The sequence below is a fragment of the Brienomyrus brachyistius genome, chromosome 8 (genome assembly GCF_023856365.1).
Source record: "Brienomyrus brachyistius isolate T26 chromosome 8, BBRACH_0.4, whole genome shotgun sequence".
Taxonomy (NCBI): Eukaryota; Metazoa; Chordata; class Actinopteri; order Osteoglossiformes; family Mormyridae; genus Brienomyrus; species Brienomyrus brachyistius.
In genome coordinates, this window is record NC_064540.1 from 12,833,522 (window position 1) to 12,849,598 (window position 16,077).

The 16,077-nt window shown below is 40.9% G+C and overlaps 2 protein-coding genes across 5 annotated transcripts in view; both read left to right on the forward strand.

The window, feature by feature from the left end:
• The window catches only part of ap5b1 (adaptor related protein complex 5 subunit beta 1), a 135,310-nt gene that overhangs the window by 65,674 nt on the left and 53,559 nt on the right, over positions 1-16,077 (forward strand). The window lies entirely within an intron of this gene.
• Positions 1-16,077, forward strand: part of wnt4 (wingless-type MMTV integration site family, member 4) — a 28,295-nt gene that overhangs the window by 5,117 nt on the left and 7,101 nt on the right. The window contains exons 1-5 of one of the 4 annotated variants that reach the window (XM_049021653.1): positions 491-7,617; positions 7,826-7,962; positions 14,630-14,865; positions 15,541-15,675; positions 15,901-16,043. In XM_049021653.1, coding sequence (XP_048877610.1) covers positions 14,652-14,865; positions 15,541-15,675; positions 15,901-16,043 — 492 coding nt within the window. In that variant the 5' untranslated portion in view covers positions 491-7,617; positions 7,826-7,962; positions 14,630-14,651. Of the gene's footprint in view, positions 1-490; positions 7,963-14,629; positions 14,866-15,540; positions 15,676-15,900; positions 16,044-16,077 lie in introns of those variants that run through there. The other 3 variants (XM_049021652.1, XM_049021650.1, XM_049021651.1) reach the window with 3 other exon arrangements.

Here is a 16,077-nt window from a genome sequence, read left to right on the forward strand (position 1 = left end):
ATTGTCGAGTATATTCAAATTTCCTATAGGCAGCAGACTTTGTGAAAATTAATATTTGTATCAACCTCAACACTTTTGGCCACGGCTGTACACTCTCATCATTAAGAACATCCTGACCAAGAACAACAAAACCCAACAATAGCCATTTTTTTCTCTAATGTAGCCAAGGAGGTACTATTGCCAAATGAAGGCCAACACTGATAAAATATTCCTCATTCTACATTTGACAACATACATTGCCTTATGGAAATAGAAATATTAATATTATTACTTTTACAGTATATTACTGTATACCATGTAAACTTAAATAATATTGTGACCTTGATCTATTTTTTTTTACAGTAATTTAGTTATCAGTGTCATAAAGGTATTAAAACATGTTCAATGGCTATATAGCTCAGCAGCTATATAATAGTTTTAAAATTATTTAAAACTAAATAATTTTAGTTTTGTTAAAATGTGTTTAGTAGCACTGTGCACATATGAAAAAAATAGGCTATAATTTGTTTAATTTGACAGATATTGACAAAATGGCTGGAGACATTGAGCCTCTATGGGCAGTGTTCTGTGCTACCTTTGCTGAAGCAACTGTGCAAGGCAGTGGCTGTAAGGTTGTTGGTGTCTGTTGTGATGGCAACCTCTGAACCCGGTGATGGACACCAATGATAAAGGGAGCCTTCAAGTTGAAGAAGGAGGCCTTCTCAGTTTGGTTAGCTTATGGGACTCTTGATGCAGTTGACCAACAAACTAAGTGGAATGCAGAAACTAAGTGGAATTCAGCAACTAAGTGGAATGCAGCAACTAAATGGAATGCAGCAACTAAGTGGAATGCAGCAACTAAGTGGAATGCAGCTTTAGCAGTTGCAGAAGCAAAAACTCTGGTGTGGGAGGAGAATGGTGAGGTCATGGAAAATGACTTTGGGTCAACCTTAAAGAGATTCTGGGAAATAGAGGACTAAGTTGGGGAAGCAGCTTTGCCATGCTGTTTACAGGATGGATTGAGTACTGTTGACTTCAACTGGAGATATACTCTGATGGTGGATGCAGTACTTTGAGGACCTGCCAAATACCACTGACATGCCTTCCTTGGAGGAAGTACAGTCAGAAGACGCAGAGAAGGACTTGCCCATCACTAAAGCTTAGGTCACTGAAATAGTAAAAAAACTCTTTGGTGGTATGCCCTCGGGGGGTGGATGAGATTCACCCCAAGTTCTTGAAGGCTGTTAATGTTTTGGCCAGTCCTAGCTGACACACCTCTTGCACTTTGCCTGGAGGTTGGGGACAGTGCCTATGGACTGGCAGACTGGGATGATGATGCCAGTTATTAAGAAAGGGGCCCGGAGGGTGTGTTCCAACTTCGGGGGTATCTTCAGCCTACCTGGGAAGGTCAATGCCAGAGTACTGGAGAGAAGGCTCCGTTGGTTAGTCGAACCCCAGGTCCAGGAGAATTGTCATGGAACCCTGGATTGGCTGGAGGGTTCTGGGGAATTTGCCCAGCCAGTCTACATTTGTTTTGTGGACTTGGAAGTAGCATATGACCATATCCCTCGGGTGGTCTTGTGGGGGTGTGTTTTGAGGGTAATGGGGTACAGGATCCATTGTTACGTGACATTAGGTCCCTGTATAAGTTCAACAAGAGGTTTGCGTTGCCGGAAGTTAGACAGATTTGTTCCCGGTGGATGCCGGACTCAGCCAATGCTGACCTTTGTCACCGATTCTGTTCATAACTTTTATGGACAGTATTTGTAGGTACAGCCAAGGGCATGGAGGGAGTTGACCTCAGGATCTTGTCTAATTTTTGTAGATTCAATGGAAGAATTTAAGTATCTCTGGGCAATCTTGTTGGCATCTTGTTGGCAAGTGAAGGAAGAATGGAGTAGAAAATAAACAGGTGGATCAGTGCAATGTCAGTTATATGGACATGATACTGCTCTGTCCTGTGAAAGAGAGAGCTAGGCCGGAAGTTGTATATTTTGCTTTACTGGTTGATCTATATTCGTACCCCGACTCATGGTCACATGTTTTGGGTAGTGTTCGAAAGAATAAGTAGAAGCGGCAGAAATGAGCTTCCTTCACAGAATGTCTGAGCTCAACCTTAGAGATAGGGAGGGGAGCTTTATAATTGGAATGCTCCTCTTCGTCAAATGAAGCCAGCTGAAGTGGTTCAGGGATCTGTCTACGATACCTCCTGGTCGCCTCCCTTGGGAGATGCTACAGGCATGTCCAACCTTGAGGAGATCCCCAGGCAGATCCAGGACATGCTGGAGAGATTATTTCTCTCGGTAAATAATTTAAATCAAAGGTTTAAATCAAACTCCCAACACTCATTGGGTGCTCCAACAGGTGGCTGCCCTTCACAGCCAACTTGCTCTCACCTACATAGACCAAATTGGGAGAATATCCCTACAGGGGTCAACAAAGTATCTGTTATTAATTAGCATTTTAATTGCCCTGCAGAAACATAAAATACATACAAAATGATGCTGTCACGCCCAGCTCGTACGATCCTCGTGTGTGCCACGCCCCCCTGTTTATCCATGTGTGCTTCCCTGATTGTACCCTGTTCTCTTGTCTATTTCAGTCCATGTTTTGCCTTAGTTCATGGTCTGTCATTGATGTTAGTTGATGTCTGGTGTTTCCTGCTCCCCGTTCCCGATTAAACCCTCGTTTTTCCCCGATCCTGCCTGCCTGCCTGCTTTTCTGCCCGTCTGCCTGCCCGTGCGCATTACCCGGGCTCACCGAACGTAACAGATACAAATTTTGAAGATATTTTAAAAGTTAATGTCTTCAGTCCTATTTATGATAGAATTATACAATTTTTCATTGTAATTTTGTTTATTAAAGGTGAATCCAGATCAAATTTTAGGTTTATTCAGACAAGCCTGCCCTCTAGAGGACAGTAGTGATTGATGGAATCTGAATTATTGTCAGGTGAGCCCTACGGGGGTCACTCTTCAAATAGTGAAGTATTAGCCCCTTCAGGCAGCCTTCTGGCATCAGCTGTATTGTTCATTATGTTGGTAGAGGGCACATAAATGGAATTTCCATTATTTTTTCCCGTAAGTTTAATTGTCAACATGAGGTCTATTTCAGACTCAGACCAGGCCAACCACTGGTAATTTTATTTATAGTTAAAAATTGTGAAGAGAATAATATACCCAAGTGGGTCATACTGGGCTAGCAAGTGTATTTATATACAAATTCCTCAAAGCTGGCTGGACCATCTCTAAAGCGTGGTGCTTGTAGCGCAGTGTGTCATCAAGGCAGTTCCACTGCAGGCCAAAGGTTAGCTCTTGGAGGTCAGAGCTATTCTGAGACAATCAGTGTTCACTGCTAGTTGATCAGGCTCCTGCAGTGAGGTGTTCAATGACAGAAGGAATATTATAAGCCCACTGCCTGATCTGAAATCCTCCCTCTGCTATTAGCTGGCATAGACTATCAACCACATCTCCGGCCTCCTCTGGCATAGGAGTACTATGGAGGCAATCGTCCACGTAGATGTTGGAGTTCACTATATCGGCTGGCTTAGATGCTTTATCTGTGTGCTCACGTGCATGGTGGTGGAGGGCGTACACAGCACAGCAAGGACTACATGTTGTCCCAGCGAGCAACACCTGCCTTTTATAAATACTGGGCCCATTCTTTCGATGTATCTCTTGCCAGATGAATCATAATAGTGGTCTATCAGCAGGAAGGAGATGTACCTGGTGCAACATACTCTTAATGTCACCACTCACTGTTACACTGTTCATTCAGGGATTGCCCCTGGTACTGGAATGAGCAGTTAAAGACAACTCTGTCTTTGGCATTGTGGTTCACCTTATGGTGTGGAATGATCTCAGGACTCAGTGGTCTTACTGGCTTCCTCTGGTGAAATCTTTGCTATGTATCCAGCCTGTTCCTACTTAGAGATCTCTGAACAGTAAGATTCATCCTGTTTGGGGTCCCTGATGTTCAGTGCTACGTAGACTTGGGAGTATAGCTTCCTTTGATGCATATGGAATATTGCCTGGAGTGTACCATAGTAGAAGGGTGGCATAACGCTGTACATCCCCTCTCTCTACTCAGATGGTTGCTGTCTGAAACAGGGCGTGGGCTTGTTGATCTTGCTTGGATCTGGTGACAACTTTCTCACTGTAAGGCAGGGTGTCAATTTGCTAGTGCCGTTCCATGTGTCGGTGAAGCTCATCAAATGATGAAGCTGTGGTGGACATTGTTGCACACTCCATGTGTTCTGGATGAAACTGGCAGGTTCTTGGATTAACCATCGGTGATGAACGGTGTGCACACAGCAATCGGTCCGCCTTCTGACCCTTTAAGTACTGGCTGCACAAGAGTCAGCAGGTGTGGTTTTTCATAGCTGATCAGGAGAAGGGGTCAGGCATGATCAATTGGGGGCAGTGGTAGTCCCCTAAGATACAATAGTTCACCATGATCCATCATGGAGAACGACATGGACCTCCATACTATTCATCACCATTGTGGATGAGGATCTTCACAACCTTTAGCATGACCCTCTGAGAGTGCTTTGGTCTACAGGTAGATGGTAGGCTTACTATCTGGTAGGTAGTACAGTAGTGCTTGAAAGTTTGTGAAACCTATAGAATTGTCTAAAGTTCTGCATAAATATGACCTGAAACATCATCTATGGGTTTCTATGGGTAAATTCTTATGCTGGAATTCTGTGTTTTCCTGTCTCCAAACATATCACTTCTCATTCAAACCAAAAAGTACTACTTTGGTCTCATCCATCCACAAGACATTCTTCCAATAGCCTTCTGGCTTGTCCACCTGACCTTTAGTAAACTGTAGACAAGAGCAATGTTCTTTTTGGAGAGCAGTGGCTTTCTTCCTTTGATCGTGCCATGACACACTTCCAGAAACATGTCTTAACACTTTGATAGATCGTTGTTCTTTAAATAACACAGGGTGCCCACACACACCTGATTGTCATCCCATTGATTGAAGACACCTGACTAATTTCACCTTCAAATTACCTTCTAATTCCGCAGGTTCACATACATTTCCACTGACAGATATGTAATATTGGATCATTTTCCTCAATAAATAATTGACCAAGTGAAATATTTTTGTCTCATTAATTTAACTTGGTTCTCTTTATCTACTTTGAGAATCTGATGATGTTTCAGGTCATATTTATGATGAAATTAAGACAATTCTAAAGGGTTCACAAACTTTCAAGCAGCAATGTAGGCTTATTGCAATTCTTAGGTGCAACTCTTTGCATACCTTACATGGACCTTTCAGGTTTTAAGTGTATACAGTATGGGTTCTACCACATCTCCAACATTTCTTACTGTCCTTGATCCAGGTGACAATCTGGCAGGTTGTCGGTTTATTAAACTCAACTTTTTAAATTGCACGGCTGGCAATACATTTAGCTTATGACCTTCTCTGCAGCCACGCCGCTAGGTCAAGAAGTGTGTAAGTCTTGTCTGTACCCATCTTAAGGATACCTCAGTTCAGACAATACTCAACAAAGCTGTCATAATAAGGGGGAGGCATCTTGCTCAATAAGAAATCAACAGGTGAGCCGCACATAAGTTCATAGCCATTCACTCCAGGGTCTACAACATGCCCACTAGGGGCAGAACTGACAGGGCAAAGGCATCGAAGACATTAGTGTCACCCATTCTGAGTGGTGATGCATTCAGGATAGAACCCAATTTTGATTGCACAAGCTGTCATAGTTAGCCATACTTCTCCTGAAACGTCTGTAGTACTGCAGTATAGGGTTGGGAATCATGCTTATAGGCTCTTGCCAACTGAAGAGCACTGGGGAATTTAAGGTGGCTAAGCAGGACCTAATACTTGTACTGCTGATTACTCAAGAAGTTGTCCAGGGCCATCTTTAGCAGTGCAAACTCGCTTTTTCTGCTGCCCTCAAATGCTGGCAGATTAGGTCTGGGAATGTCATAGGCAGGTGCAATTAGTAGTTCTGCTCAAAACTGAGGCTGATGACCAGGGAGCTAGGATGAGCCATAAATTAAATTAAATTAAATTAAATTTAAATTAGATTTCAGTATGTGTCCATTCATAATTACCTTTTTAAATGTGACAGCACTAAGGGAACTAATGGTAACATATAAATGGTGCATAAATCAGGTCGCTCCCCCTGGTCACAACAAAATTTAAACAGTATTTAACGAGGGGATCCCCTGCCCCACCACCTACAGTGAAATTTACCCCAGGTGCCTGACATGATAAGTGATGAATGAGTGGGCTGTCTGGTTGGAAAGTTTGCAAAACACTGGCTTAAAGCACGTGCTAAAAATGTGTCTGTTGTATTTATTATTTCTACAGTATTAACATATTATGCAAGTGTATTTCATAGATATATATTGTAATAGGGGCTAGTAGTTAGTGTGAGGATGTGCCCGTACCTCTGATGGACTGGACGCCTACCCGCAGTGTTCCCGTCTCATGCACTAGGTTGAGTAAGCAAGGGGAATAGTAAAAGGAATATGAGCGACATCAAGTTTTTGAGTTTAATTTGTCACACACACAAAAATATACCAAGTGATATACAATTGCCACATGTTCACTAGATTGTGCTTAAAGACACAACACAAAAAAGAAAATACAATAAGAGAAAGTAAAATATAAAAGTAGTAATACTAATATTTCTATTTCCATAAGACAATGTAAGTTATCAGATGTAGAATGAGGAATAGTTTTTCAGTGCTGGTCTTCATTTGGCAATAGTACCTCCTTAGCTACAGTAGAGAAAAAATGGCTATTGTTGGGTTTTGTTGTTCTTGGTCAGGATGTTCTTAATGATGAGAGTGTACAGCCATGGCCAAAAGTGTTGAGAATGACACAAATATTAATTTTCACAAAGTCTGCTGCCTCAGTTTTTATGATGGCAATTTGCATTTATTCGAGAATGTTGTGAAGAGTGATCAGATGAATTGCAATTAATTGCAAAGTTCCTCTATGCCATGAAACTGAACATAATCCAAAAAACCCAGTTCAACTGCATTTCAGCCCTGCTGACATCATTTCAGTGATTCTCTCGTTAACACAGTTGAGAGTGTTGACAGGGACAAGGCTGGAGATGTCACTCTGTTATGCTGATTGAGCAGACTGGATGCTTTAAAAGGAGGGTGGTGCTTGGAACCATTGTTCTTCCTCTGTTAACCATGGTTACCTGCCAGGAAACACATGCAATCATCATTGTTTTGCACAAAAGGGCTTCACAGGGAAGGAATCATACTAATCAACCATTTATTGGATCATCAAGAACTTCAAGGAGAGAAGTTCAATTGTTGTTAAAAAGGCTTCACGGCGCCCAAGAAAGTCCAGCAAGCACCAGGACTCTCTCCTAAAGTTGATTCAGTGGGATCTGGGCACCACCAGTGGAGAGCTTGCTTTGAAATGGCAGCAGGCAGGTGCGAGTGCATCTGCACGCACAGTGAGATAAAGACTTTTGGAGGATGGCCTGGTGTCATGAAGGGCCGTAAAGAAGCTACTTCTCTCCAAGAAAAACAGGGACAGACTGATATTCTGCACAGGGATTGGACTGCTGAGGACTGGGGTAAAGTCATTTTCTCTGACAAATCCCTTTTCCGATTGTTTGGGTCATCCAGAAAAAAGGTGAGCGCTACCATCAGTCCTGTGTCATGCCAACATTAAAGCATCTTGAGATCATGTGTGGGGTTGCTTCTCAGCCAAAGGAGTGGGCTCACTCACAATTTTGCTTAAGAACATAGCTATGAATAAAAAATGGTACCAAAACATCATCTGACAGCAACTTCTTCTAACCATCCAAGAACAGTTTTGTGATGAACAATGCCTTTTCCAGCATGATGGAGCACCGTGCCATAAGGCAAAAGAGATACCTAAGTGTCTCGTGGAACAAAACATCAACATTTTGGGTCCATAGCCAGGAAACTCCCCAGACATTAATCCCAATGAGAACTTGTGGTCAATCCTCAAGAGGTAGGTGGACAAATAAAAACCACAAATTTTGACAAACACCAAGCATTGATTATGCAAGAATGAGCTGCCATCAATCAGGATTTGGCCCAGAAGTTGATTGACAGCATGAATTGCAGACGTCTTGAAAAAGGGGCCAACACTGCAAATATTGACTATTTCCATAAATATTATGTAATTGTCAATAAAAGCCTTTGACACTTATGAAATACTCAACATACCATAGAAACATCTGACAGAAAGATATACAAACACTAAAGCAGCAAACTTTGTGAAGACCAATACTTGTGTCATTCTCAAAACTTTTAGCCATGGCTGTAGAATGCCTTGAGTCTCTTGAAAGACAAACTGAACTACAGTAGCATTATGAGTGGAGGCTTTAACGTGCCTTGTCTGAAGCTGGACTCCCTTTCCACGAGTCCCATTGATTGAACATATATTTTCCATTTATTTCGCCTCTGCAGTGACACCAGCATTTTCTGTGGCATACCAGTATATAGTACAGATGGAGGGACCATGGACAGGTTTTTTTTGTACACATGATGTAAATTTAACTCATGTAAGTTTAACTGACATTTTTATTGAAAAATACTTAGAGAAGAGGGAAGTTCCTTCTCTGCAGGTGTACTTCTTGGGATTTAAATCCAAGAGCTCTGGGTTGTCAGTGTAATACTCTCTCTGTTGAGCTACAGGGGCACTGCTGATGCAATACTATATATATCATGTTTCGTTTAATGTGTCCATGAGATATTGAGTTCACGATTACAAAGTCAGACAATTTCAGTAATATTGCATCCCATATTGGTTAAAAACGGGACACAGCATTTTACTTTATCAATACAGGACAAACACAAAATGTATGGGATGGATACAAACTCAAATTCTTGCATTTCTCAAAAGACTTAATTGCACGAATACACTGCCATGTTCCTTTTGAACAAAAAACTAAAGACAAACTTTCGTATTTACAGTATATCCAAGGGTTTAGCTATGATCAACAAGAGTAGTATGTATGAATCATAGTATCTTTTACTCTTGGCTCTTTCACTTGGAGTATACCAATTCCTTTCCCACAAATCAACAAGGAATATTGGCAAAAAATGACTTTAGCTTGCCTGAAGGGTGAAGTCATGTTTTGAATCCTGAAATTCTGGTTAATCACATTCCTTTTTAGACATGCACACACACACACATGCAAGTTGTCCCTATCTAAATAGGGACCGTCCATTCATTTCTATGGGAAAAACCCTATTCCCAATCACAACACTCTTAACCTCTAACCATCTCTAATCTTAACCATAAATTACCAACCCAAATAGAAGACTTTTGGTATTTTTACTTTTTTAATTTGCATTCACAGATTTTTATAAAACTGAGGTTATCCAAATGGGAACCTCGAAAGATGTCCCAAAAGTAGGTAAATTTCAAGTTTTACTTTGCTTTGGGGACACTTCGGTCCTCAAATGTGATCTATGCAAACCCACACACACACACACACATAAGAGAGAGAGAGAGAGAGAGAGAGAGAGAGAGAGAGAGAGAAAGAGAGAGAGACCCGTATTCATATCTTGGTGGGAACTGTCCATTATTTTCTATGTGTAAAACCCTAATCCCATTCATGACACCCTTAAGACCCTTAACCCCTAACCCAGCCCTAACCTTTACCAAAGACAAGATGTTTGGCATTTTTACTTTTTTGATTGCACTCACAGAAATGTCCCCAAAAGTAAGGAAGTTTCAGATTTTAGCACAAATTTGGGACATTTTTGTCCCCAAATGTGATTTATGCAAACCCCCCACCCCCCACACACCCACACAGTTGAGAGCAAAGCTTGGGGTACACTGTGGCCATGGAGCACTTTGTGTGACATGTCTTAATGCTCATCAGATCTATACTTGTTCTTCCATGTGCCACCACTAACTATATTGGACTGGATTAAGCAAAGTGACATGCTTAAACTTTCCCCACGACAAATTTTGCCAAACAAAAATAGGAAAATAAGAAAACATTGTTACAAGCCAAGCTTTTACACATTCTCCCTACTTCTCAAAATAAATTCTCCCACAACAACTTTTGCAGAGTTCCCAATGATACATTTCACTAACCTGCTATTGGACTTCTGTGGATAAAATTTGCCAGAAGGGGAAGCTAGTGAAAAACAAATGAAAACATTATTATAGAATATTTGGAAAATCATCTCACGCCCCCATAGTTTTAGAATCACTGACCTGTACAATGCTCCTTTGAAGTATGCAAAAAGATCTACAGAATATGTTTAGATGTGTGCAAAAATATATTTTTTGATCAATTGTTTTAAAATTTGCCCGATTTGATATCAATCTGTAAAACTCATAAAATTCATTTATCTTTTAGGCTAATATGCATTTTTTTGTCTAGGTTAATTTTCACAGTGGTTAAACATAGATGTACTGGACTGTATCTCAAGGCAGATTTCGGTGCCACTTAAATGCTTGAGCTATTATGTGCACAAGCAACATATGTTTCACTGAACTTCATGTGCCATCGCTAGTTAACATTACACTTGCTCTAATGTCAGCTGACACCTAATGTTAGTTAGTGCTTAAAAACAAATAAAATGCCTAAAGCTAGACAGCCTGAAGTGTGGTTGTATTTAACTCAAAATGATTCCGACACTGTGACGTTTATCCAGTAGAAATTGCCCAATACTACACCTTTTCCTACATCTGTGCCATGTCTGTCGTATTGTTACATCTGTTGTAATTCTTATTTTTACAATCACCACCATATCTGTTACATTGTATGTGTACCCCTACCTCCCCTGTGTGTATGTGTATTCACTATTATTTTTATTTATTAGTTATTACTCTCCTTCTCACCTCTTGTGTTGCACTTGTTTATAGTCTCTTCCTCATGTGTTGCACCTCTTTACAGTCTGTGCATTTTATGTATATATACTGCACTGCAGTCCTGGGGAACGTTATTTCATGCTACTGTATGTTGTGAATTGTATAGAGATGGTATGACAATAAAGACCCACTAGACACTTGACTTGACACTTTGCTTGTTACGTAATTTGTTAAGTGTTTTTTTATTTATTTATATTTATATATTTAAGGTGTTAAATTATATAGTTGACACGACAAACCTATGTAACCATTTAAGACATTGGTGGTGCAACCTATCTGCTTGAGCATGTGAATCGTCTTTTCATGCAAAATTACAAACTCTAATTTATGTTTTGGCACATCTTTAAATTCTTCTGAATCATGGCATGTGAATTTTGGACTTTATTCTTTTTAGGCTTTAAAAGAGACAAGGTTGGTTTTGTTCTTAAGGAACTACACACCTGTGTTCCTCAAATAAAAAGATTTTGGTATACAAGCCTTTGGCCTTTTTCTTTAGTGATTTTCACAATTTGTTTTCATTGACTCTGCACTTGTAAATTTGTGATCCATTTAGAGCTTTTTAAATATCTCTGCAAATATGGAAAAATGCTATATACCGTGTCCTGCAAAAGTATTCAACCCCATTGAAAGTCAAGTATAAAATATATATTCATATATCAAACAACATTTATGTTGAGAATTCTTTTGTTCTGGTTTATTTTCAAACACCAAAATATGCCAGTTTTCTATTAACAAAAGGATAACTATAAAAATATGATCTGTGCTGTTTGCATAGGTATTCAAACCACTTTGAGCTTCAGAAGCTCCAGGTTTACACAAATGACAAATTAATCACAAATGACACAAAGGTGACAGTTATTCAACCATGATTGAGCATAATTAAGTGCTACTTAGTCCTGATGTTTCTCACTGGATATAAAAAGTACCCTTTGGAAGAGTCGTTGTCTTTGAATATCACAGCAAAAATGAAGACAAAGGAGTATTCTGCTGATGTAAGAAACAAAATCACTGAAAGGAACAAAGTAGGAAAAATGTCAAAGAGTTTGAATGTCCCATTAAACAATGTTGGATCCATCATCGGAAAGTGGAAGGTTCATTACGGCACCCAGACCCTTACTAAGCATCAGAGCAAGACATCGATTGATGAGAGAAGGCTACTTAAAATCCCAACGTCACTCTCAGATGTCTGCAATGCACTTTCGCTGAAACTGGAGTGAAGGTGCATGGGTTGATATTTTCTAGAGCTCTACATAAAACAGGCCTCTATGGAAGGGTAGCAAGAAGCCATTCATACATTCCACATAAAGGCTCATATGGAATTTGCTACAAAGCATAAGAAAGACGCACTTAAAATGTGGGAGAAGGTTTTATGGTCAGATGAAATCAAAATAGAACTTTTTTTTTGCCAGACTTTAAAGAGGTACATGTGTTGTAAAACTAACACTGAAAATGTCTCAAGAAACACCATACCTAATATATGGTGGTGGCAGCATCATGCTATGGGGATGCTTTTTGTGTGCTGAGACTGAGTTCTTGTTGGAGCTGAAGGGACAATGGATGGACACAAATACCACGCAATATTGCAGGGGAACTTGTGCCAGTCTACTATGAACCCATGGGTGGTGAGAAGATTCATCTTTCAACAGGACAATGACATGAAACATAATCAGAATCAGATTCAGCTTTATTGGCCAAGTATGTTTAGGGAATTTGTCTCTCGTTTGTCATCGCTCTCAATGTACTTAAACAAGACAGACATACGTCAATGAGACAACAGAAAAAAAAATAATTAACTACAGTACGGACAGAAGAGATTTAAGGCAGAAGAACATAGTACAAAGGTGCATAATCCAAGATGCTGGATGCTATACTGTATATACATGAAGTACAGTGGATGATTGGTGATAGCAGATATTGCACAAGTATTGTCTTTGATATTTAAGTGGTCATCAGAGTGATGGCCTGTGAAAAGAAGTGTCTGGCTCTTTTGGAGTGCAGTGCTCTGTAGCGCTTGCCAGGAGGGTTTCGAACAGGTTATGACCAGGGTGTGACTGGTCTGCAGTGATTTTGCCTGCCCGTTTCCTGATTCTGAACATGTATAAGTCTTAAATGGAGGACAGGTCAGCACCAACGTTTTTTTCTGCATTCATAACTGTCCATTGCAGTCTCTTCCTGTCCTGTTTGGTGGCTGAACCAAACCAGACAGTGATGGATGTGCAGAGAACAGACTGTAGTGTTTGCGGAGTAGAACTGAATCAGCAGCTCCTGAGGCAGGTTGAACTTCCTGAGCTGGCACAGGAAATACATCCTCTGTTGGACCCTTTGGAAAATTTTGTCTATGTTGACCACCCACTTTAGGTCCAGGGAGACTGGGGATTCCAGAAACCAGAAGGGTTCCACCGTAGACATGGTACTGTTGTGTATGGTAATGGGGGGCAGTACTGGGGGGCACCTCCGCAAGTCTACTATCATGTCCACTGTTTTAAGCATGTTCATCTCAAAGTTGTTCTGACTGCACCAGAGGGCCAGTTGTTCAGCCTCCCACCTGTATGCAAACTCATCACGGTGCTTGATGAGGCCAATGACCATCATGTCATCTGTAAACTTCAGGAGCTTAACGGATGGGTCCGCCTAGATGCAGTCATTTGTGTAGAGGGAGAAGAGCAGAGGGGAGAGGACAATCCCCTATGGGGTGCCAGTGCTGATTGTATGGGTGCTGGATGTGATTTTTTCCAGCCTCACCTGCTGCTTCCTGTCTGTCAGAAAGTTTGCGATCCACTGGCAGATGGGGGCTGGTACAGTCAGATGGGTGAGTTTGGAGCGTAGGACTTCTGGAAGAATGGTGTTAAACAGTGTTAAATGCCAAGCTAACATCCACAAACAGATTAAGGCCAAAGCAGCATTGGAATAGTTCAAAAACAAAAAGATGAATGTTCTGTAATAGCTGAGTCAAAGCCCTGATCTTAACCCTACTGAGAATCTGTGGCACAATTTGAAAACTGCTGTGGAGAGGTGCCATCCCTCCAACCTAGAAGACCTCTATAAATTCTGCCCTGAAGAACGGGGAAGAATTCCTCCTGAACAGTGTGCAAAACTGGTACATACATACCCCAAAAGAATTAAGGCTGTTATTGCAGGAAAACAGTCCTTGACAAAACATTAATGTGTAGGGGCTGAATACGTATGCAATCACTAATTCTGAGTTTTCTTCTTCAGTTAAATATATCAACAGAAAATGGTTTATTTTGACGTTTTCATAAAGATACATTCAATATTTTTTTAGCAATACAATGTTGCATGAGCAGTGATCTCACTAACTGTCCGTGATCGACTGACAAAATTTGACACCGTGGGGTCGGTCAGCAGGATAAATTTTGCGGCTATTGGTATTGAGTATTTTTCCATTTGGCGAAAAGCTTTGTTCACCACGTCTTTGTAGTGATGATAGACATGAGGCTCTGCATAATAGGAAGGACTCTCATGCACCATGAGTCATTGAGCTAAAGTAAAGTGAGTTAAGCCAGTTGGTGATTGACTGTGTTCTCTGGCTTGGGAACTCCTCTCTCACAGTAGTTTGTGATTAAAATTTCATTTACAATAGTTACTACAGGTCAAAATGGAATCCATACTAATTCTGTATTTTCTATGTTTTAAAAAATCTATATAATCTTTCTGGCCTGAACTATACTATTACGATTCAATAGATATTGATTATATCGCATTCTGCATGTGTGGGTCTTTAACAGCATTTCCATGTAATGTTGCTTGTTGGTTTCTGCAGGTACCTAGCTAAGCTCTCAGCCATGGGAAGTATTTCTGAGGAGGAGACATGTGAAAAACTAAAAGGCCTGATCCAGAAGCAGGTACAGATCTGTAAGCGCAATGTGGAAGTCATGGACGCCGTTCGGCGGGGAGCCCAGCTTGCTATAGATGAATGCCAATTCCAGTTCCGCAATCGTCGCTGGAACTGCTCCACCATGGACACACTGCCCATTTTTGGCAAAGTGGTCTCTCAAGGTAAGAAATCTGTATTTCCACATTGGGTTCTGCTCTGGTCAGCTAAGACCAGGCGACAGTGGTCAAAGCTCACCAAAATTGGACAGATAAAGACACAGGAAAAATATTACCTGTTCTAATGAAATTAATTTTCTTCTGTGACATGCATACTACTCAAAGCAATTAGACTCTGTGACCAGGACATTTCCTCCCTGTAACAAGCAATCGTCTACATTATTACCAAATGATAAAGGATGCTATGGCATTTTAGTTATGTTTGCAAAAATTTATTTTTGACTGAGTTGGCATGCAAGCTTAGTCTTGAAGAATGTTGGTAGCATAGACTGTTATCAGCTTGTCAGGTCTGGTTATGCTCTCCTTCTTGGGTGGAACAGTCCAACGGCAAAGAGCTGCTGTTGGGATTGGGGCACATTTTTTGGTTCCTAGCATAATTGGCCAGGTAAACACCTCTGATGGCTGCTGGGATAATGGAGATGGTCCAAAGAAAGACTGGAAATGTTGTGTAATGCTAAAAACAAAATAGCTTAATTTTTAAACCTTTTTTATTCTTAAGACCAGGATTCAATTAAACTCAATCAAAGAAAGTAATCTGGCTACTCAACAGATCATGCGGTTCATTTTAAACTCATTTTGGTTGCTGGCCCAGTATCCTAACCTCTGTATTACCTGTCTTAGCAGGCACCAGAGAGGCGGCCTTTGTGTATGCCATCTCCTCAGCAAGTGTAGCCCTAGCAGTGACTCAGGCATGCAGCAGTGGGGAACTGGAGAAGTGTGGATGTGACCGCAATGTGCATGGCGTCAGCCCAGAGGGTAGGCCTCAGATATTTACACTGCCGTTACTCTGAATTCAGTTTACATTGCCATAGCACCTTCCACAACATGTTTGCCCCAAGGCACTACACAAGAGTATATTATGTTCCTTAATGTCTCTGTATTGCATCTATGTTACCTGCATACATCCTGGCTCAAGCGTACCACTATTTCTGTATACCTTGAGCTTAATGCAGACCCTGACCACACTCTGTCATCCTGCAGGGTTCCAGTGGTCCGGCTGCTCAGACAACATTGCTTATGGTGTTGCATTCTCCCAGTCATTTGTGGATGTGAGGGAGAGAAGCAAAGGCTCCTCATCAAGTAGGGCACTGATGAACCTCCACAACAATGAAGCTGGGAGGAAGGTAAAATTAACTGACGCTTGACTGTTTTATTTGA